Genomic DNA, 22,737 nt, shown 5'->3' on the forward strand with positions numbered 1-22,737 from the left:
TGCTAGCAAGCGCTCCGCATAACAATTTCAGAGTTCCCCTGTAGGCTTAATAGAGACTTTTAGTATAGATTTCAGAGTTCCCCTGTAGGCTTAATAGAGACTTTTAGTATAGCGTCGCTATACTAAAAGTCTCTATTAAGCCTACAGGGGAACTCTGAAATTGTTATGCGGAGCGCTTGCTAGCAGACACTCAATGAATAAGCAAAGTTAGTCACATGACTTCGAGCTGGCCTTTGTGCAGAGGTCTAGTGTATCAGGACTTCTATGGACGCTTTCGTACGATAAACGCCAGCAAATTATGGAGCGCTACTCCGTGTGTTGTATCGGTGCTTTTCGTTGGCCGTACGAAAGCGGGAACGCAAACTACGGTGGCGACATCTAGATTTAAAATAAAAAAACACATTCGGTTTTTTTTTTTTTGGTTTTTTACTCCCAAGCCAAAAATAGCCAAGTCGCATCGGGATTTTGGCCAGTTTCGTTGCTGCGGCAGCTTCGTTGTACTCCCCAACGTTGGTATTCCCATGTTGAATACTTCTACCTTGTATTGCCATCATGGTGAGTACCGGCCTCAGTACTGCCAAGCATATTTTTACGGATACACACGTGTAAGCAGTCAAGCCAAGGCGATCCGCTTCGTGGCATTAGAGACTTTTAGTATAGCGTATGGACGCTTTCGTACGATAAACGCCAGCAACTTATGGGACGCTACTCCGTGTGTTGCATCGCCGCTTTTAGTTGGCCGTACGAAAGCGCGAACGCAAACTGCGGTGGCGACATCTTGATTTAAAATTAAAAAACACATTCAGGCTTTTTTTTTTACTTCCAAGCCAAAACTAGCCGAGTCGCATCGGGATTTTAGCCAGTTTCTGTGTTGCGGCAGCTTCGTTGTACTCCCAACGTTGGTATTCCCATGTTGAATACTTTTACCTTGTATAGGGAACCTGCGCTGAAGCTTTCCGCGTACCGCCAGCGCCGCCAAGTGGCGGTCGCGCCACTATCTTGGTCGGACGGCTGAGACTGCCGCGGCTGGAGGCGCTGAAGAGCGGCTAATTTACCGTGAAACCAAAGGCATGCTGCTGCGTTAAAAAGGGCTCTATTACGATAACAAGACTGCTCTGTATTCCATTCCACTGCAATCGTACAAAACACAGTGGCGGTAGGACTCAGCTGGATTCAGGAGACTGCATGAGTAAGGAAGATTGTTGAGGCGCTACTTATTACGCTTCATAACGTGGCTTCGCCTGCCATAGCGTACATATAGAGTTCTGTTTATTCGCTTTTATCATTTGCACAATCTGATGAGAACATGCTGTGAAGGGCGCCTTTTAGAGCTGGCGTGAGCTTGGGGTTCACACGTGAGCATCGGATCGTTGAGGGTTGCTCGTGCACTTGAGTGGGCCGTTGCAAGATGAACGGCAACTCAAAGTCAATAAAGGACGAAAGTAAGTGGCATCCTGGTGTGCATATTGCGATCATTTATAGATGAAAAACGGAAAGAGTTAAGTCATTAAGCGAATACACAGTATTGTCGGAAGTGCAAATAGTCAGGTAATGCCCTAACCGGCATGCTTTCACACTTTTTCGATTTTAACTGACGCAAGTCCTAGTGACCCTTCAACAATTTCCATATGGGTCAGTAAGTGAGCCGTCCTTGAAAACAACTCTCTAATTAGAGAGTCATTCATTATTTGCTTCGAATAAAAGGTGTATTGCTTTAGGAGCACAGAAAGCGCTTTTTGCGTTTAAGTTGGATGTTTTAGTTTGATGGCTGACGTATCGCTGAAAACATTCGCGCAATATTTGTTTTGCACACGTACAATTTTATAGTTATATAGTCTTCATGCTCAATTCAGAACAACTTGCGTATTGGAAATATCACGCAATACGATCTAGTTGCTTCACGCTGAATGCTTGTTGCATAGCACGCGTATGCTGCTGTCCCCATGATTGCTCTAGTCTTTTATTTGGGCACGAAATAATCTAGATACGCCGATCTCTAGTCGCAGTCGGCGCACGGGGTGGCTTAAGGAAGGAAAGGGGGGGGGGGGGGGGGTGCGTTAATGTATGATAACACACATCACACCATTAAATGGTGTCTGCTGCAATTTTCATTATGTGCAAAGAACAAAGCATTGCAACTTTGTTGTTTCATGTTCGCGCTAAAGTTTTTTTTTTTTTTTTTTACTAATCATCACCGATACTAACCACATCTTTCGATGCAGTTCATTCTTGTCTCTTAAGATAGAGAGCGCGAGTTCAGACTAAGAAGATTTAAGATATGGCAACTCTCCCCCACGCTCTCTCATTGCAGGGCGCCGATAATTTCCGCCCAAAATTTATCAGCGGGACAATTGTGGCCAATTAACTATTTACTGTCCTGTGCGAGCCTTTTCAATCGATGCTTCGCAGCGGATCTCGGTTGTATTCGCTCCGAAGAATGAACAAAATACACTTAAAACCAAACAGGCAAGTGTCGAAACGCGACTACAGGCCTTTGTTTCTCTATAGATGCGTTCAACAGCATCGCCTTAAATAAAGGTGCGTTATATTTCGCAATACACAAGGCACGTTTTGTCGAGAAATTTTCTCATCACGAAGCTGTTGAATAATTACTGTTTCTCAAAGGGCAGTAGGTAAGTACTGCACACGTTCAATGCGCTTAACGCGCGCAGTATTCCCAAATCCTACCTTATGTTAGTATAGCAGGGAGGTCGTTTCATTTTGGTGTGATATATGTACTCTCCACTAGCGATGCTTCTACGCTGGAAAATCTTATTTGCTAGAAAGTGCGCGCGTAATTGCAGTGCAGGGATGCCCATCTTTGCAAGAGCCCCATGGCAAGAAAAAAAAAAGGAAGACTGAACTCATGTGAACCATTTCAAACCTGCGCGCAGCGACGTGATAGCTTCGATAATGCAGCGGCAGCGTGAGCTAAGTTGGCAGGCAGCTGAGGAGGTCAGGTTGCGCCTTTAAGTCAATCAAAAAGGAAATTCCAAGTTCTTCAGAATACTAAATGTGCGATAAAAGCATTATGCACGAAATAGAAAGCTCACAATACGCCGATGGGCGCAGCCACGGCACGACGAGCGGCGTGCTCCGCCCTACTATACGCTTGCTCATTTTGAAACCAGGCGGCGCTGGGCGTCTGATCTTAAGCGCGCCCCCTGGGCAGCGCAGGTTCCCTATTGCCGTCATGGTGAGTACCGGCCTCCTCTCAGCCCCGTACTGCCAAGCACATTTTTACGGATACATACGTGTAAGCAGTCAAGCCAAGGCGATCCGCTTCATGGCGTTGCCATGCCAACAAAGCAACGCTACTCGTCAGGCTTACGGACTGCACTGCCGCCGTTCAAAATAAAAAACAAAGAAAAATGATTCACTAATTATTTGAGCTGAATGCTACACGAGGCAACGCGAAGACTCCGTGTGCCGTTTATAGGCGGCAGCGCGCCCAAAAACGCGGTAAGAAAGACAAATTCACTCTGAAGCGGGCGGCCTGGACGCCGACATCTTGCCAACGCTAATCTCCCATCGTACGTGAGGGCTGGGCACGATAAACTCAAGTTTCGGCGTACGCTGGCCGATCGTACGAAAGACCTCGGTCTCGGGTATCGTACAGCGCATGCGCAGTGCGCGTCACGATATTTTTGGCGTGCGCTATTCCTCTGCGTGTGTATGTGTACGCTCTACTAAAAGTCTCTAATGCATGCTTTCTGTCCCTTGCGTCACCTCCTTTCCGACTACGTTTCACCTTTAAGCGATACAAAGAGGCTGAAAACTTTCATCACTCACAAACGTGGTCCTGAATAACAGTTTTGATTTCCCGACACTCAGGGTTTAAAGTCAGGAGGGTCTCTAGTGATCTGAGACCACCCACCAGTATTTAAGAAGGGTCTGAGACCCCCCACACTGGAATGTATAAGGACTGCATGAATACAAAGTAGGCTGACGTCTTTTATTAGTGCCAGCGATTTTCAGAACATAGCAGTGAGAATTAATAAGAACCACTAATACATTTTATAAAACCCAGGTCAAAGAAATTTAATTTCTCCACCAGCCGCTTTATCTCTCACCCTATTTATTCCCCTTTCCACCTTTGCTTGAATCAGTAAAGATCCCCCTACGATGGAGCCAGACTTTAAGCACTGGCGACACTCCTCTTTATCGACACATTTCGTGGACTAAGTCTGCTCTGCATGACTCGGTGGCTGTTACTGGGTCATGGGAAGTTGCGTGATAACCTCGTGCGTAACAATTTTTCGTTATGTGGCTTCAGGAAAAAAATATCTTATAACGCAAATGTATCTAGTCGCACAATTTACGGAGGACAAATAAAAGTGATTTTCCCAGAATTACGACTTTCTTGCCTTCGGAAAACAAAATCTTTCAGTAACCTTACTCAAACAGGAAACTTGATGCAGTTAGGAAACTGCACAAACAGCAATACTATATCAAAAGAAAGTCAGAGCACTCGCTGTTCTACTTTTTTTTTTTCATCCGCATTGTTTTTCTGAAGTTTCTTAACAACGGATCGGCATCTGCTCGCCCAGTTTGGCACCTTAATGCAACAAAGCTTCCGTACACTTACCTGTTCCGAGGCATTCTCAAAGCTGAAACACAAACGAATACAATTTTCTGATTTGGTTTTATTACAAAGCAGCTGTGTAAAATGCGCTTTATTTTCATCTCTAACACACCTCGATTAATAAATACAGGAATGGCAGTAGGGCCTCGTCGTAAATCTGTCAACAGTAGCGAACACTCAACGCTTAAAAACAAAACAAGCAGTCTATGCAGCACAATTTTTTTTTTCGTAGCAACGTGACACTCTGGCAAACAGAAATAATGTTTACGAAACAAAGCTACTAGTATGTGTAATATTTTGCTCCTTTACATGTTGATTTGAACGGGGCCTCTCCAGCGACACAAAATGGCAGTAAAGCCGTTCACAAAAGCAGGCTTTCCTTAGCATTGTATACAATGACTGAAGAAAAATAGAAAACACGCGGACGAAGTAACTGTCCAGGCTTTCCGTTTTCAGGCACAGGGAACTGATGTCTGGGCTTCACGTATCATTTCCCGGTTCCCACTATGACGTTTACAATTCGGCTATACGTGCACTCAGGCGTGCTTCTGGGCCGGAAGTCATTCCGTTATGGCAAGCATTGCAAAAGTCTTTGCTTTAAGTACACATAAAGTTACCACTGCAGACATTAATACAGTTTAACAATCATGCTTCTAAAAAGGCTCGCCTTCATGGAGGACAAACTTACGCAAGCAAACAATGCAAAAAAAGAAAAACACGAAAGCTGTTTTTAGATGAAAAGCATCAGGGATATAAGAAATGAACAGAAATGTAGCAGCCGTTACTTCATAAACAATGTCAGATGTTGCTGGGCGTTATTTTTTGCCTTACTTTATGCCTACCTAAAACGTCAAGAAGCAGTTACTAAAAGCATTTGGGCACCACAATATAGTGAGTCCGGCGCGCAGCGTTTAGTTTATTTGACGTCGTTTTTGTTCACTGAGTAGGGCGCTCATTCATTCAAGTTAAGCAACACGCATCATCCCTACACTTCGGATCTTCTGTGGCACGTTATCACACGGGAAGAGGCAGTCGTCTTAAGGCAGTGGTGCGTCGCGGTAAGTGTCTGCATATGTGGAGTTAGCACAGCGCGATGGACTTCGAAGTTAACCGCCTGATCATCGCAGCCAGTCGTATATGTCCTGCTCAGTAATGGACTTAATTTCTTCTCGGCCATCCATGCTCGGTGCCCTTTCCAGTCCTCCCGTCCTGACGACCCTTGAGGTTTGCATCCTCATGTGGTCCGACGTGATCCTGCTCTGGCTGCCTGGCAGGTCTTCAATGTACTGTCTCGAAGAACGCTCCATAAACGTGCGACTGGCACCCTGCGCGCCGCCAGGTCCGAAACGGCCACTGGGAACATCAAAAGTGGCATCACTGCGAGCGTCGTCCGTCTCCATGCCAACCGGAGGAGCGGCAGTCATTCTCTCAACAACGGGCAGGTATCCATCAATTGAAGCCCGGCCTTCGACGCTGGGAATGTCTTCCAGAAACTCTGACGTGGCGCGGTCAGTGATGCTAAGACCCGTTCGCACTGTGTCATCGCTTGAAATAGATTCGCGCTCGAGGCGCGAGAAGTCCACGTCGATCTCAGTCATGGACCTCATGTCAAAATCGCCAATGGAGTTGGACCGATGCGACTCTGGCAGCGACCTCAGGTCGGCCGGGATTCCAGCGCCGGCTAACACGTGAGGTAGCGAAGACTTGCGCCTTTGCTCCTGGTTTTTACGGTATCGTGGCGGCCTCACTTCTGGAGGGAATTCGGCCTGAATTGGCGGGTGAAGATAATCTGGGTGCGTGAGGACGCGTATAATAACATCCCACACACGGCGCTCGAACATCGCCTCGTACCGGAAGTCATGACTAATCCGCACGAATTCTTCCGTGGTTGTAGCCTCGTGAACGAGCGTGCGGAAGACATCATCGACAGTCACAAGTGTCCTCCACTTGGTCTTCACATCGGGAGTAAGATCTTGCACACCCTCGACAGGCGGTGGGCTGATCACTCTGTTTAGGACATCCCACTGGGGTGGCGTCGGGGTGACGCTGCTACGAGGCGGCCTCTGTTCATGCTCAAAACTAGTCCGAAGGCGGTGGTCGGCAGTGGTTGTGGCAGTGGTTCGCGTTAATTCTGTCGTATCTTCCTCCCAGGTTCTTCTGTCAGAGTACGGTGGCTGGCCGGAAGGCGATCTTGGAGGAGCCGGCGAGCCTGGTCCTGATGGTCCTTCGTCTTCCGGAGAGTAATGTCTGATAGTGACGTCCCATGAAGGCGGCGTCGTCGGAGACTTCACGAGCTGTTCCGTGGTATCCTTAGTTGTCTTCACGACGTGCTCTGTTGCAATAGTCTCGTGCTCCGTCGTCACGAATACCTCGTCAATATTCTTAACGGTGATCTTTGGCTTCCGCGGAGCCAGCGCAGTCTCGGGAATGGCAGTAATCTCTGACACGGACGTGTCCGGAGCCTCTGAAGGCAGTGCCAGCGAACGTAAGGTGTCCTGGCGCCGCTTTGTTACATCTTCGCGAAAATCTGTATCATCTTGTTTGGTGACGAGGTAGTCCGTGAGCATCTGTGTCGTTCGCTTGGGTTTTCGGATCAGCGGCTTCATGTCGGCAGCAAATTCGACCTCCGAATGAGACCAATCATCGTTGTCAGGGATGCTGCCATACAGTGACGGTGGCCTTGGTTCTTCCTTCTTGCGAACCTTTGTGTAAACCGGGGGTTCTACCTTGTAGGCTGTTGGAGGGGCAGCAGCTACACGAGAGACTGCTGCGTAGCTTTTCTCTACAGTCTCGGCGTCGAGTTGGTCCTCGCTTTCGGTTATGGCTTGGAGATGAAGTTGTTTAGCTGAAGCTGGCTTGAGAATCATCTGCGCCTGTTGCAGGGACGATACGGATTCGTCCCGCTCCTGGTCCATTGGATAAGGCTTCGCTCTCGCCCTAGGTATAGATGGCTTATAGACCGTCGCTATCTGGACGGACGACAGAGACTCGGCCTTTTCGGCATCCACTGGGTATGGTTCGCCAGCGAAAGCAGCATTGTCGTACTGCTTCTGGACAGGAACTGCCGACACAACAACGTGTCGCTGCTCGACAACCTCTTCTGCGTCGGACGCTGAAGATGGTGACTCGCTTGGATAGTCAGATGGTATTGTTTCAGACCGCTGAGCGGATACGGGCGTAAGAAGTGCAGCTTCTGAACCCGAGGTTGAGGGAGCCATTGCTCGCGGGATACGAATAGGATCGAACATAGAGAGCGTGCCCATTGTTGAACCACTGAGCTTGGTGATTTCCGAAGCGGGCGCCGAAGAGATGCCCTTCTTCTTCTTGACCACCTTGATGTTCCGCTTTTTCAGGCAGTAGTAGGCGATGCCGATGCCCAATAGAAGAAGGGTTAGGAACAGCAAAGCACAGATGATCAGAAGCAGTTCGACCTCGGACAATTTTGGGTGTTTCGTGGCCGGCAGAATCGGCGGGGCTTCGATACTGCACAACGGAAGAAAAATCAAGATGCCATTATCAGCACTGTATGAATGAAATAAGATCAATAAATAATGAGCTTACCTATTTGAGCTATGAAGAAAGTCAAGCATGACATAAAAATATGACCTGCGCCTACATGACACAAAATTATATAATCATGGCAAATATTTATATTTAAGACCTATATTCCATAATAAGGATAATATATTTAAGGTAGGCCAGGGAAAGTAGTTGCATACAGCTGCCATCCGTCTTTCGCGCCACAGGCAAGTTTTGATTCGCAAATAATTAATTAGTAAATTGGGTTAATTGTTCTAATTTACTAAATATTGACTTTATCAAACAAATACGTGCGAAGTTCAAGAGCACCTTCAGAAACCCCCTTCCACTATTTGTGGTGAAGAAAGGCTCACGAGTATCTTTTTTTTCCGAGCTCAAAAGAAAGCCCGAGAACGCAAATAAAATTGCGTGACTAGCTCAGTCGTGATTCGAGTGTAAGAAATTAGGTGCGGCCGGGGCTCCGCGGCCTCTCTATCTCAAGCAAAGGAATGAGAATTTGTGAAGGTGCTCTCTAACTTCGGAAATGACATTTATTGCGTAGCCAAAATTTTGCCATTTATAAAAATTTTTGCATAAACTAACTGCAAAACAAAACATAGCATGCGGTGCGCAAGACGGCTGGTAGCTGTAAACCACTGGTTTCCCTGATCTACCTTAAATAGTTTATTTTTAACCGTTGCCTACAGTTAGCTCCGACACCAATTTGTGTATATATATATATATATATATATATATATATATATATATATATATATATATATATATATATATATATATATATATATATATATATATATATATATATATATATATATATATATATCACCGTAAATGAGATGACACACGATAGAAAAACGACATACTTTAATCCGACGTTTCGGCCTGGGTCCGGCCTTTCTGCGTTTCTGCATGTTTGCATTCCCTCACAAAGCCGGATCCCAGCCGAAACTTCTGATTAAAGCCTATCGTTTTTCCATCGTGTGTCATCTCATTTACGTTTACATAATCCAAACAGGCAGGCAAATGATTAACTCTCTCCCTGACGCATAATAGACGACACCTAAGTGGTGTACGTAAGAGTGTTTTTCATCCACAAATTGAAAATATTTTTGAAACGAAATATACTGCTTACAGAGAAAAACATCTTTGATTAGCGAAATCTGAAAGCCTAGCACATAAAGTGAACAAAAATATCCAACCTTAAGAAAAAAGAAAAGGTGTACAATATGCGTTTCGTCGGTTACTGTCATAAACTAATGTTGAAAGTTCCAGAACTGTGAGCACAAAAAAAAACAAAAAAAAAACATCAGCTATTCGCACGTAGGCCTAAGGCAACTCGGCGGTACAGTGCCATGGTCGACGCCCAACCTTCCAACAAAAAAAAAAAAAAAAAAAACACTGTCCGCTACACTGCAGGTGACCCAAAATTGTTCATTACATGTCTGGTGATCTTCCGAGATGGCCCGCAAAGCAGTGAATCTGCACGGCGGATACGGAAACTAAACTTACAGGCAGGCACCTGTCGATAATGCGGGCAGGGAGGATAAGTCACCCCTGTCCCAAATAAAGTAAAACGAATTAAATCAATCTTTTCGCTCAAAACTGTCGCTTGCAACTACGGTGCTAAAGGTAAATGCAGCGAATTCCCGAGGACACCGTCGTCGCTGAGCAGGGCCAGGGCGAGAGGAAGACGCCACATTGGGCGCTATGGTTGCCGCCATCACACTGTAATCACAGGTTTGACGATAGCTTTAATAATCTGCCCCATAGGGCTAATAAGAAAAAAGTTATGCTGAGACTGCAGTAAGGCCCTTTTGCAACAGTTGAGTAGAGTTACTTTTTCGAAGTGACCCGGATTGCTCACAATTAGGACTGTCTTTTTTAGACACGCTAAAGAAAAAGATTGAGATGTAGAAATTAATGCCTCTCAAAGGCACAATTACGAGCTAGCTGCACAATGTACAGAATTAGGCTGCAAACCATCTTTTCAAAAATGTCAAAATTCCGCGGAAAGGTGTGCGAGGAAGGAGATTCGAAGAACCAGGTATCTAATTTCCATGTCAGTGCGCTTTCGATAACACCAAACGCCGACGAGAAACTACATGTCAAGGCGCAGGCAGTGCGCAATTTGAGACGCTTATCAGATTTGTTCGCGTCTTTTTTTTTTTTCTTTTAAAGGGAAAGCTGATTTGGATTATTACAGCTCTTCCATATGCACTTTTTCTCGTCGGTGTAACAACTGTCCAGAGCAAAGAACTAGGCCCTATCGCGCCTTTAACTATACTGTTGTTATTCGAGCCTGGTGTCCGCTTGCGTTCACTTCTTCTCGAAAGGCTTTTGCACTCGAATCATATATGGATGCAAATTCTTGGCGAGAGAAGATGGGGAAAAGGGTTACTTACATGGGCGCGATCACGTTGGTCGGCGGTGGCGCTAGCGGAGGAGGGTACCTGCAGATGATGGTCTTGATTTCATCTTCTTCTAGCTCGAGAGATCGGTGGAAGCGCACGATTATATTATTGATGAACACTCGGGGGGCCTCCTGCGCAGAGCGGCGTGAAAAAAAAAAAAAAAAAAAAAAAAGATAAAACCGAAGAACGGTAAGTATGATTGCAAAGCATGCAGCCACAATCAGTAACAGCCGTTGCAAGATGCTAATCTCACCGGCTGCATGAAATATTCCTGTTTCGTCCAAGCTGCGCGAGATTGGAATAAACTGTCCACTAATATCGTACGCGCAAAGAGCCGTGAGGAATTCTCCTCCCTGCTATCTAAATGTCAAAATTTTAACTTGTGGGCGTGCTGTTCATGAATTTTTTTTTTGTCATGACTGCATTTCATGTGCGCTTTTTTTTTTTTTAGTTTACTATTAGATGTGTACTTTGATGAAACCAAACCACTCCTATCTTAGTGATGAATAGGACAGATAGTATTGTAAATAAAATAAAAAATAGTTACGCACTTTTGCTCCCATTTTCATTTCGCCTGCGGCAGAATTTGAATTTTCACGTTCCTCAGATGCTCAGTTCTAATAAATACCATGATCCAATGGCTAATACGGGGCAAAAACTCTTGACTGCCTTTCAAGGACCGGTTACGTGCAGCTGAATTCAATCAGTCGACGATTCTTGTTCGGATGCAAGAATTATTCGATGGAGTATGATAGCACTGGGCAAACCAACGAGCAGAATTATGCTCCGTGGCAGGCCTTGCTCTCCCTAACCGCTTGCATATATAATTCCCTAGTGGTGCCACAATTAAGAGCAAGCCATTGAGCTCAGTTTCGCAGTCAAGCTCACGTAGCTTTAGCTGAACAAACTCGCGTTCAACACCAGAAGTGTTTTGCTTTATTAACAAAAATATAACACGGCTGAGTGTTTCTCAACACGCGCTTGTCACAAGCACGGCAGAGGTGCCTTGGTTAACGACTTCCTACACCTAATGTATGTATTTATTTTTTTTGCACCGTGCCTTCCAGAACAAGGTGCTACCCTGTTATGTGTATACAGGGGGACCAGGTGATACCAACATGGCCGCAGCCACAGGCTTACTTATCCTGCATTACGTTAGCTTTCTGTAACAGTTAAGCTCAAAGTACTAAGTCTCGGAGATTCCACCGTCCCATATTAGAAACTCGAAAAAAAATGCGTTGGCCCTGGAATGCACGGGAAGAAAAGAGGACTTAGTGCCAAAGTGACTTTATAGGTTGACGGCTTCCCTGCAATACACGACACGCACCGCTGACCGCTTGTCAGTCCATGTGAACAGGGGCTCGAAGGACGGTCCAAAGATCCCTAGTGATCAAAACGCTCTATTTCTGGCACATGCCTGGCACCCGTTAAAGCAAGGCAAATTTCCGACAAAGAAAAAGCCAAGGCGTCTGATTTTATTCGTCAAAATTTCTGTCCCGGCTCGATTTTGACAGTATTAGACATCTGCAAAGCACAGCAGTAGGTCTCCAAGATAGAAAGCATTCCAGACATACCTCGAAAACACCGCCCCCCCCCCCCCCCTTTCTCCTTTGCCCGCCGGAGATAGGAGGGGGGGGGGGGGGGGGGGGGGGAGGGCGATCTACTATAAAAGTCAAGAAGCAGAAATGATCGTAATAATTCCTCGCTTTTAGTTTCATCGCTTCAAAGTGTAGAAAGAAGAACATTTTGTACCAGCGAGAGTAATACCTGTAACGACGCAGTCTCACAAGCAACCTATTTTATCCACATTTTCTCTTCGCTGCCAGCCAGTAAGAATCGGTGTAGGGGGGTATTCTGTCTCTCTGTTCGAGGGGCTACGGCTGAGAAAATTGCGAGCCTAGAACGCAGCAGTGAAAATAAAACTTGGGTCCGTATCTTTTCCCTCTGTATTCTGAGACGAAAAACAGCGAACCGTTCACCAAGTCATATTCCCAGCAAAGTGCTTCCGCTGGCGTACCCAGCTTTAACAACGCAGTTGTGAGCAATATAAGAGGAAAATAACGTTTTGCACGAAACTGCGAATTTTCTGTCTAATGCTGCACTAAACTTGCGAATGAATTTTGCATGCAGGAAAACTAGTTATAAACATAAAATCTGTGCTTGCCACACAGAATTACGGAGTAATCAAAAAAGAAATGCTAAAACGTTGTTCCTTCTTATACCTTACGGCTGTACACTCGCACCCAGTCTGACTTCCAACATGCAAGACGCTGTCGAAGGTTCCTTTGCAATGTGATGTTAGCCGGGCGGTGGCGAAAGGCTATTTAACTACACCTGCCCCTCGAAAGGGCCGTCTGTAGAGTCAAACACGATGCACTTGATTGCGAGCATTAACCACCACAGGTAATGCTGGTCACTACTCTGCGTAGGATCGGCCGCAAGATTAGCAGCGTGGGTTAGGTGCCCGGATACTTGCCACCGATTTATGCTAGCACAAATTCACAGCCTCGGCAGATTCTGTGTAATGGAAGACGTGATTTGAGCGGTATTAGAGCATTGCTTCATGAAACCAGCCTTCCTGGTACCTTTCCGCCTCTACGGGAGCTGGCATTCATGTTTACCTGCTTGGTGCCGCACCCTTTTAGCGGTATCCTCAGTTCGTAGTACTTCCTCCCGTCGCCGTAGAATTTGCAAGGGCTCGTTTTGTCGTAGTCCACGTAGGTGATGCCACGGAAGGGCTCGCTGAAGTTGATCTTGACCACCATTTCGCCAGACGCACACGACAGGTACGCTGCAGATTGGAGAAGGGGGATTATGAGCAGGCCAGAACGGACGCCACTTCCTGTGAACCGACCCCGTCATTTCACGTCATTCATTTCCCATAACTTACAAGGGAAGGTGCGTGGAAAAAGCCGCAAAGGGCAGCTCGACGTACCCACTACCCCGGGTTACATATGCCAGCGCTGGCAAACAGACGCACATTAAGTGGGCAGAATCTAAACAGCAATAGCAGTAATTTGCAGCACGTGCTCATGTCGTACAATGGAATCCATGAAGCAGCAGCTTAAAAACATCTCTATGCCCTACATGCAGACAGAAGGTATTTGCCGGAAATTATTTTTTTTTCCAGATGTTTCAACGATGATCAGCATATGTCAACACCTTGTACGTGAAGTTTGTTCAAGAGGCGTTGTAATGTGTTTGATATGCTTTGCAAGCCAAAGTTGGTTCCACTAGTCGGGACGTACCAGAGTTCACGCTTGCGACTTCGGTAGACTTGCACGCTGCCTATGAGATTAGCAAGCTTACTAAGGTTATCAAGATTTTTTAAGGTTTCTTTCACTTACCGCTTCATTAGTTTCACCTTATATAGCTGAAATATTTGGACCATGCCATATGCTTCGAACAAATGACCTGTGTGAGCCCTAAACTCATCAAATGCGCAAAACATGTATGGCCCGGACGTTTCGTTTTCACTGGAGTCAAATTTAATAATCATGCACGATATTACTATCCCAATTCTCACGTGACATCTGTGCGGGCTAGAATCCTCAGGGTTCGATGACTGTTTGCTCTTGGTAAAAAGAAAGACCTTTTGATGTTTATTTGCTTTCCTCCAGTTCGTTTTTACTTCCCGTCTGTTTCCAACCAGTAAACGTGACTTAGTAAATATGATCCTCGATTCGCTCTTGAGAGAAATTTAATAAGTCAGAAAAGGCCAATTTACCTATATGTTATCTTTTAACCCGTTCATGACGTCAGTTCTGCCACTGCGTTATAGTGTGAGAACTAAAACCTAATATAATTTGGCTTCCTACGCGTGGCGCACGTGAAACCCATCCCTCTACACTCAGATTATATATCAAAGTGTGTAAATTTTTGTTCGGCTCACGCTCTGTGTTTAAGAAAGTGAAGGCCAAGCCCATTTAGCGCTCAACCCTAATGCATGATTTTTAATGAGTTCAAAGAATTCCGTCATGGTTGATGAGTCGGCAGAAGAAGCGTTCGCATTCTTGCTGTGGTATAGTTCTGCGCGCTTGCCGGAATAGTAAACCCGATTAAGCGGACAATCACGGCTATAGTGCACCATGCGGTGCTGCACCAGAGGCGGCTGACGCTTCCTTACCTCTGGTCCGGTTGGTGAGGATCTCACTGCTGAACTCGTCGGCAACGGCCTTGTGCACCACGTTCTCCACGTGGCTGTCGTCGCGGACGCCCTCCTGGCAGCGGCCGAACGGCGTCAGCTGCACCGCGAACGAAGCACAGCACTCGGAAAGGGAAGCCTGTGCACTAGCGAGCACTGCATATACAAACTCCGATGCTCGCGCCGTGCTATAGCTGAAAATCATTGTTGTGTAGCTGGTGTATGATGACACAGATTGCGTACTCTACATTTTTCGTATGGCGCTTAATTTTAGTCTCAGATGATGAATAGCTTCATATCTGAATTGTTTGATAGTAGGCATCAATGGAATGAAAGTATACTCTAAAACAAATAGAGGGGGGGGGGGGGGGGGGGGGGGGGGGGGGGGACAAATGAAGCGTTGCGACAGCAATTGTAAACCCTCACAATTTGGTGTTTGCTTGTGTGGCTTTCCTTAAAGGGAAACAGAGACGGAGAGTTTGACTGGATCGCTGAATATGAAAAGAAGCTATGTTTGGGCATTCAACGATTCATTATTCCGTAATTATGAGTCGAAAGTGCTATCTCTAATTTGGTAACTGGAATTACTCTTGGCGTGCGATGTCCAATAGTCATTTCAAGTTTAGCAGAGAAATAATGAATACATTCGTCTTTGTGCTCTAAACACACCGTTTCCTTTCATACTGAACGACCCTTTGCCTACATGTCACCATATTCGCACCGTTTCGTACACGTGCTCTCCGATCATCCCGGTCCAGCTTCCGCGTTCCCAAGCTTCATAAAAAGGCAGCCAAGAGAGCACTCGTCTTTCAAAGACAGCGTTTTAGGAACCCCTTCTCGCCACCCTCTCGTTCGTATTTTTCTCGCGCGCCCTTCAGTGCACGAAGACGCGAGACAGAGACATCGCGTGTCTAGAGGAGGCGCGCCACGGTACGGTTCACGTCCGCCTAGTGCGGACATCATCCGTCATCCCCGACTCGCCACTCATCCTGGCGACCACGCAGGAAACGCCTCCTAGAGAGCCTTTTCTCTTCGTTGCGGGCAAGAACAGAGGGAATGTCTCCCAGTGTACGATAAAGACATCCGCGACCTTCACGCTGCGAGGCTTGGCGGCGCAAAGTGAGCGCTCGGCCCCCGACCAGCGAAATCCTCCGAGCAACGCGCTCTCGTGACGAGGGACGACCAGGGGCGACGCTCGGCCGGTCGGCCGTATGGCTTGCGGTTTTGTACGCGAGAGGTCGCGCGTTACCTCCCCCATTCTCTTTTCTAGTGGCCGAGCGGACATCCCGCGGTCGAGTCGCCGCTGCAACCGAGCACCTGCTCGTCCTGCAAGAACCACACAATTGTACGCGTGCCGGCGAGTGCCTTGCCGGTCATACTCAGCTAGCTCTCGCCCGCCCAGCGCCAACGCTTTCATTCGCGGCTTGTTTCTCTTCGGGGCTTTTCTGGCAACAATAAGGGGGGTATGAAAACGCTTCTTTAGTCGTCTTTCGCTCCGTCCTCTCCTAGTCTTCCGGCACGACGTGCAACGCCCTCTCTCCCTCTTCATCCCCGAGCAGCGGCTTCTCGCCCTAACGGTACACGCACGCACTCACTGCGTTAGGGCGCTTACATGGACTCCCGGCGTGCCATTTCAGCGGCGGAGTTTGCGGTGGAACATAAGTTGCACTGCGCGATCCGTGCATACGAAAACGCAGGCTGCTGGCGGCAGAAGGGAAAGGACCGCCGTGTGCGCTTTGCCTCGCTCGACCTTCGCTTTCTCACAACGCGTTGGCGTGTGTAATTATAAGGCGCCCGGCGCTCGTGAGTGCGGCAAATTGAATAGCCGTCTCCTTGAGCATGCTCAGCGCTCCCTGTGCTCTCAAGACGTCCTTTGCAGCGGAGAAAGTCTGTTAATGTGCTCCGTCATTCACGGAACCACTTGCATTCGTGCTCTTCAGAACATTATAGAAAACGGTGAAAGCGAATACTCGGAAAGGCGTACAAAAAAAAAAATTGTAACCGGTGCCGGTGACGGCAGCCTACAGATCACTCACCACGCATGCCAGGAAAAGTATCGCCTTTAGGAATCTTCTCTCCATCCTCGTAAAAAGGCACCTGTAATCGAGATATCAGATGGTTGTAAGCATCGCAAACACATCCAGGAATAACATGTGTCACCTAACAAACCCCACATATGGCCATCACAAAAACGAAACGCTACGCGATCGTTTATTAGCTGCGGCACAATGGGCCGACAACACTAAAATAACAGCTTGTTAAACATTTCACTCGATTAACGTGAACGCTCTCATCAGTACTCGAAACAGACATGCTTTAAGGTATAATTATAGAATGGTTTGTGCGCGTTATTGAACCCCAAAAACCTTGCAGACCCAATACATGTACCAGTCGCAGGTAAGACATCACATGACTATAGAATGGATGGTTTCCTAGCGTTCAGCGCATGATGCAGTCCCTGTATACACTGCCATACTGTTACGATGCCGTACCTTTAAAAAAAAAAAAAAATCGAAGACGCTTAATATTCGCCTTTAAGAGTTCAATGAGAAAGCGTTATCGGGCACCATTCTCATCGCCTTCTCATGCTCTTCATCCACACAACGACATACTTCTCATGACATACAAGTCCTTTGAAGGCGATGGATGGAAGCATAAGGCTTTGAATCGGGCGGCGGCTCGCGCCATCTGTTGCGACAGCGCCGTACGATCGAAGGATTTTTCCATCGAGCGCCGCATCGCGGGTAAGCAAAGCGAAACTATACTTTGGTACTCGCTTAACTATTACTTCCGTGATTAGTTTCTTTCTAATGACGCACCTACACATTAGCTGAGAGTCATAGGTAATGCATACGAGTGGTTGCGTTCTCGCCTCGCACTGCGAAGGAACCGTATTTTAGAGTTCGCAGGTTTCCGTAAAGCTTTTATTGTTTATGTACTTTCTTCCGATTTTCGATTTACAACACTGACACCGACTTTTCGGCGACACGGGGTCCTCAACGCTGTCGCGTCAAAAATTGCCCTCATCCTACACCGCCCCTTCTAGCCGAGCGTATCACAAGCCTAGCCTGTGATTAAAATAACAAATACGCCGTTGGTTCGCAGCTCGAATGAAAAAAGAAAAAAAAAAAAGCATTGACACCAGTGTAGTAATTATCACGCTTACGCCGCAATAGGCTCCTTTCACCTCTGGAATGCCTTGCTCGTCACAAAGGAAGCAATAAAAGCTGACACTTCTTTGTATGGACAGGGTGTGTGTATCACGTAGTCCACGACATTTTTCTTTGTGTTTAAAAAAAATAAACATGCCGCAAAAAAAGAAGACAAATGGTCAAATTCACGCAGAAATCAGCAGGTGACCTTTAGTTCAGCACAATTAGCCAACGGTACCTTATACTAGAAAGCTTTTGCCCCGCGGAGGCGCATGCGCGTACAGATGGGGCCCAGAGCAGCCTCTGCGTGCGAGCAGCAGGTATCCATTGAAGCAATATTCCGGCTGCTTCAGCGAGCGCTTTAACAAATTGCTGTAAATATAGACAAACTATGTGCAAGCACAAACTCTGAGCGGATGTCATTTATTACTGCACAAACTCTAATTACACCATATACAATTAACGAAACGTCACTAAATGTATATTTAACAAAGTTAGGTGATTGCTACCAATGGTGAGTGCAAAGCCGAGGAGGGTGACAGTTTTATCAATTTGGTAACGAAAACAAAAAATTAAGACCCCTGCAATGCAAGGAAATCCGGTAATTATTTTCGCCCAAAAGTGAGAGTGAGGGCATAAGACCTGTGAAAACGCGCCGTCCGTTGTTTGACGCGTGCAGTGACAGTGGCGCCCAGTTCTGAATTGCATCGCTACTTTGAGGCGTCAGGAAAGTACAGTAGGGGGCAAAAGTGATATACTCCGCGCGGCGGGCCATCATCGAGCAAAGCAAAACTATACATGGCAGTGGCATAGACATGATACCGATCCTGACAGCCGATGGGATCCTTTATAATGCATATGTTCGCTTCAATTCTCAATGCAATTCTCGCTTCATTTCTACGTATTCCAGCCCGGCAAAATGCTAAGAGGCACCGCAGCAGTAGCAGTCCCGTAGCCCTCTTTTAGTTTGGCATTTGGCGTTTTTTTTTTCCGTTTCTTTTTTTTTTTTTTTTTTTATTGCACACTGAAGACGTGACAGCCGGCGCGCGCCGCACCATGGTACGGCCATTTTATCTTTCCAGTGTTTGGACGCGCGTCGACCGCCTATCATGTCTCGAACGCGCAGTAACAAAAAAAGAAGCAGCAGAATGAACATTTACAGTCAATATAGCTAAGTTCACCAAGTGCGATGTATGTGTGCCAGTACGTCGGATTTCATTTCGCTTTCGGTTCGAACCGAGAGTTTCAAGGTTTGACTTCAAGCAAAGACCGGCGAAATCGGGTACCGGGGTTTCTGCAATGGTATGCCACTATAAAAATTTAGGACTGCCTAACGCACCTTGAGTTTCTTAAAATTATTTCGAAATTCTATAGGTGATGTGTTCTGGATCCATTGAGCATAGATGGATGTTGATTAAAGTGATGACATCGGGCGCACAGTACGCGAAAGTGGCAGTTAAACACGCGCGGGATGTTTGGCTAATCCGTTGGCGTAGTTGTCTAATGCTGCGGCCAGCGAAGCGGGTCTAGTACACGCAGCCACGGAATGGAAACCCAATGTCGCCGCAGTTTCGGCAGTATTTCTTTTAATTATTTAACGGTCGGAGTCATTCCCCCAGAACCGTGGCCGCCCTCTTTTCCCCAAGAGGAGCAGTCGGCGGGGACCACGCACGCACACATACCCGCTTAGTGGGGCTCACTATACAGCATCTAATGCCAACACACGACAAAGGGATCGCTACTGCCGCGGCTCGGTTTGGCATTCAACAAGACAAAGCGCATTGCGTTGAACCGAGACAAGCGACATCTTTGCTGATAAAAAAGGACCCCATCGCCTATCATGTCTCGACTCCGCATAACAGCCAGATGGCAGTGCATGCAGCGTATTGCTTCACTCCGTCGTCAGCCGCGTAGAGTGCATCGGGTTTTGGCTACCGACGTTTTATTACGGTATTTTGCATCGCTGGCTGGTGCAAGGAAAACAACAGCCATTTAAAACTGCGTAGTCATAACACTTGTGAGCGACGGAGCAAATAAAAAGGCTCATGACGCGGAAAAGTATATGAGCAGGCAGTTCGAATTTGGCGCCGTAGTCACTGCACCAAGTCATTAGTGGACGTACCGGTTCCGCGGCGATTCCTGTGCGTTACTGAGTTCAGTTTCGATTTTTGCTGCAGAAAAAAAAAATAAAAAAACCTGGTCATGGAGGACATGCGAAAATGCGATAGAATGAATTAATGTGTGTGCGCGCGCTACAATGACATAAAGACGACTAGGACCAATGAAATGGTTTTCCTGATTGATAGGTGTGTCCTGACCGATACTTTCCTTTACCACGCAGTAGATTACACAGTATCTTACATGTTCGAAAAGATCAAATATATTCCTCAAACATGTTTGAAAATGACGCGTATATCCGCTTTCTAAATTATATGACATCTTCTTACTATCATGCTGATGCAGCCGACAAATTAAATGCGCTATTCGTAAGCATGATACCGTTTAACTGCATCACTCCTAAAGTTTATTTATTTAACGCGATAGTTTTATTTGGCGCTGCAGTCTCAAAGTGTGAAGTTGGCGCAGCAAGAAAATACGACGACGATGATCGCGACAGCAACGTCTCTAGTGAAAGCACAACCACAAAAAGTCACAAAGCGAGTCGCGCATTTTAGGCTATCGGCATGCGGAACGTCGCGCCCTTTCGGCGGCACAAATGCAGCTTTCTTGGACATATATGTTTTATCTATCATGCAGCTGTCAAGAATACTGTAAGATGCGGTCGTTGTTGGTTGGTTTGTGGGGTTTAACGTGCCAAAGCGACTCAGGCTATGAGAGACGCCGTAGTGGAGGACTCCGGAAAATCGACCACCAGGGGTTCTTTAACGTGCACTGACATCGCACAGCACACGGGCGCCTTGCTTTTCAACTCCATCGAAAAGCGGCCGCCGAGGCCGGAATTCGATCCCGCATCCTTAATTGGGAACAGTTGTCGAGCGCCGTAACCAGTGCGCCACCCCGGCGGGTGTAAAATACTGTTGTGGAAATATTGAAGGGAATGGCCCTATCTTCCAATGCGCAGCAAAGTCTCTTTTTATGCTTGCCTATAGCTCACATCGGGTTGTTGCATCTGGCATACGAAACCAATGGGGTACGGTTATTATTTTTATGAGAAAAAAGCCATAATAACAAAAAACTATAGCATAGTCTCGAGAAGACATCTGCGGGCATGTTGGTTAATTGTTGTAATAATATTAATAATAATAATAATCGGTTCACAGGAACGGAAAGACCCAGTATATGTAACATAGTTTGACAATATAGTGAAAAAAATGACTACATGAGCAATTTCCTGTTTAAAAAGGCACTTATCCAAAATTTATGGGCATCACAAATTACAGCCGTAAAAACCCATCCTTTGGCACACTTGAGTGTTGTCGCCTCGGCCGTTCCGGACCTCGAGTCATAGTGGATACTTTTAATTGTTTTCTTCTTTAAGCAACAAACGCGCTTTCTGGTGATCTTTCTCAGTTTAACGAAAGAAATTAATAGAAAACAGCTAATGAAAAACAGAAAACCTAAGTTAGCAGAGACCTAAAGTCATGTTGTGCATTCCTTTTTCATCTTGCGCTGTAGCTCCGAGAAGATGACGCGGCAAGAAGACTCAACTCGTGGCTAGCTATGGAGTCCCAGCGGTCGTCGAAGACATTCCGCCTCCTACTTTTCATTGCGTTTTTGTAGCTGCGTTGAGAGGTAAAGCATTCCCGTTCGAGGCCTCCCGCCATAACGTACACGCTGCCGGAAACGGGCCCACGGGCACCGAAGAACAGCGGCCCGTCGACCAGCGAGACGCACGAAGCGGCGACGGCGCATTCTCGAGGCACCTGCCGCAGCAGGTATGCGCGTACATACAGAGACGCCTCGTCGCACGCGCAGCGGAACACACGCGAACGCCGAACAGAAATCCAGAATAGTCCACCGCGCTGAACAGTACTTCACCCAGAACCCATGTTAGGTTTCGAATAATGCCGGCATTTTCATCGAAACACCCAAAATAACGTAACGAATAGCAATGGGCCGAAGACCGAACCGGAAGAGCGACACACCAAATGTCAAGATATTATGAAGCACACTCGACAGGATAGGTGCTCACCTCTCTCCAGTGGAGGACCTTCCGCGCAATCTTCCGCCTATCTCATTTTTCACTATGCATAATCCCTAAAGTGACGCTAGCTATCCTTCCCCCCCCCCCCCACCCCCTCTCATAAAAAAAAAATAAATAAAATCAGAATAATGAAAGGTGCGCCTGAAGAGCAGGGGGCAAAGACCTTGCCGCTGTTAGAAAGTTTTCTGGTTCTGTAGAACTATTCTGGTTCTGTAGAACTACAATAGCATATACGTACACGCACGTGAGAATTAAATTTTCTATGAAAGTCCAGGTTGCGCTGGTTAAGATTACTTGCTGCGTGAGAGAATGTGACATTTATTAATCCAGGAAAATGACTGCTGAAGGGACTGCCATTGCTTTCATTTTTTCATTAGAGCATATTTACGCTGCTTCAAGTTCGTAAACATTCGACAAGGTTGCTAGTGACCATACTAAATGTTTTATCAGCCCAGTTGCATAATTTTCCTGCAGTAATGCTGCCGGGGGTCGCTCCCTTCATACGTGAAATGCGGAGACATGGACAAATATATCAGGTTTTCTTATTACTTATCATTAAAAATATATTCCAATACATGTAGTTTATCTTGGCACTAAAAATAATTCGGGACACCATTCTTCCCACTGAATCGTAGGCATTCAATCGTCTTGTGATCTGAACCGGAAGGATCGAGGAAGGTAGCCTAGAATGCTCCCATCGGTGTGCATTCCAATGTAGAGAGGAGTGATACGACGTGTAC

At 46.5% G+C, this 22,737-nt stretch overlaps 1 protein-coding gene across 2 annotated transcripts in view; it reads right to left on the reverse strand.

Moving 5' to 3' along the window:
• Positions 1–4,661: 4,661 nt before the first annotated feature.
• Positions 4,662–22,737, reverse strand: part of LOC146183745 (uncharacterized) — a 269,633-nt gene continuing 251,557 nt past the window's right edge. For both annotated transcript variants that reach the window (XM_084609189.1, XM_084609188.1), the window contains 5 exons: positions 16,717–16,777; positions 14,663–14,780; positions 13,158–13,327; positions 10,528–10,667; positions 4,662–8,068 (listed from right to left, as the gene is read on the reverse strand). In XM_084609189.1, coding sequence (XP_084465315.1) covers positions 5,704–8,068; positions 10,528–10,667; positions 13,158–13,327; positions 14,663–14,780; positions 16,717–16,761 — 2,838 coding nt within the window. In that variant the 5' untranslated portion in view covers positions 16,762–16,777 and the 3' untranslated portion in view covers positions 4,662–5,703. The remainder of the gene's footprint in view (positions 8,069–10,527; positions 10,668–13,157; positions 13,328–14,662; positions 14,781–16,716; positions 16,778–22,737) is intronic.

This window comes from Amblyomma maculatum, chromosome 7 (assembly GCF_055883805.1).
Source record: "Amblyomma maculatum isolate TAMU_Amacu chromosome 7, ASM5588380v1, whole genome shotgun sequence".
NCBI classification, from domain to species: domain Eukaryota; kingdom Metazoa; phylum Arthropoda; class Arachnida; order Ixodida; family Ixodidae; genus Amblyomma; species Amblyomma maculatum.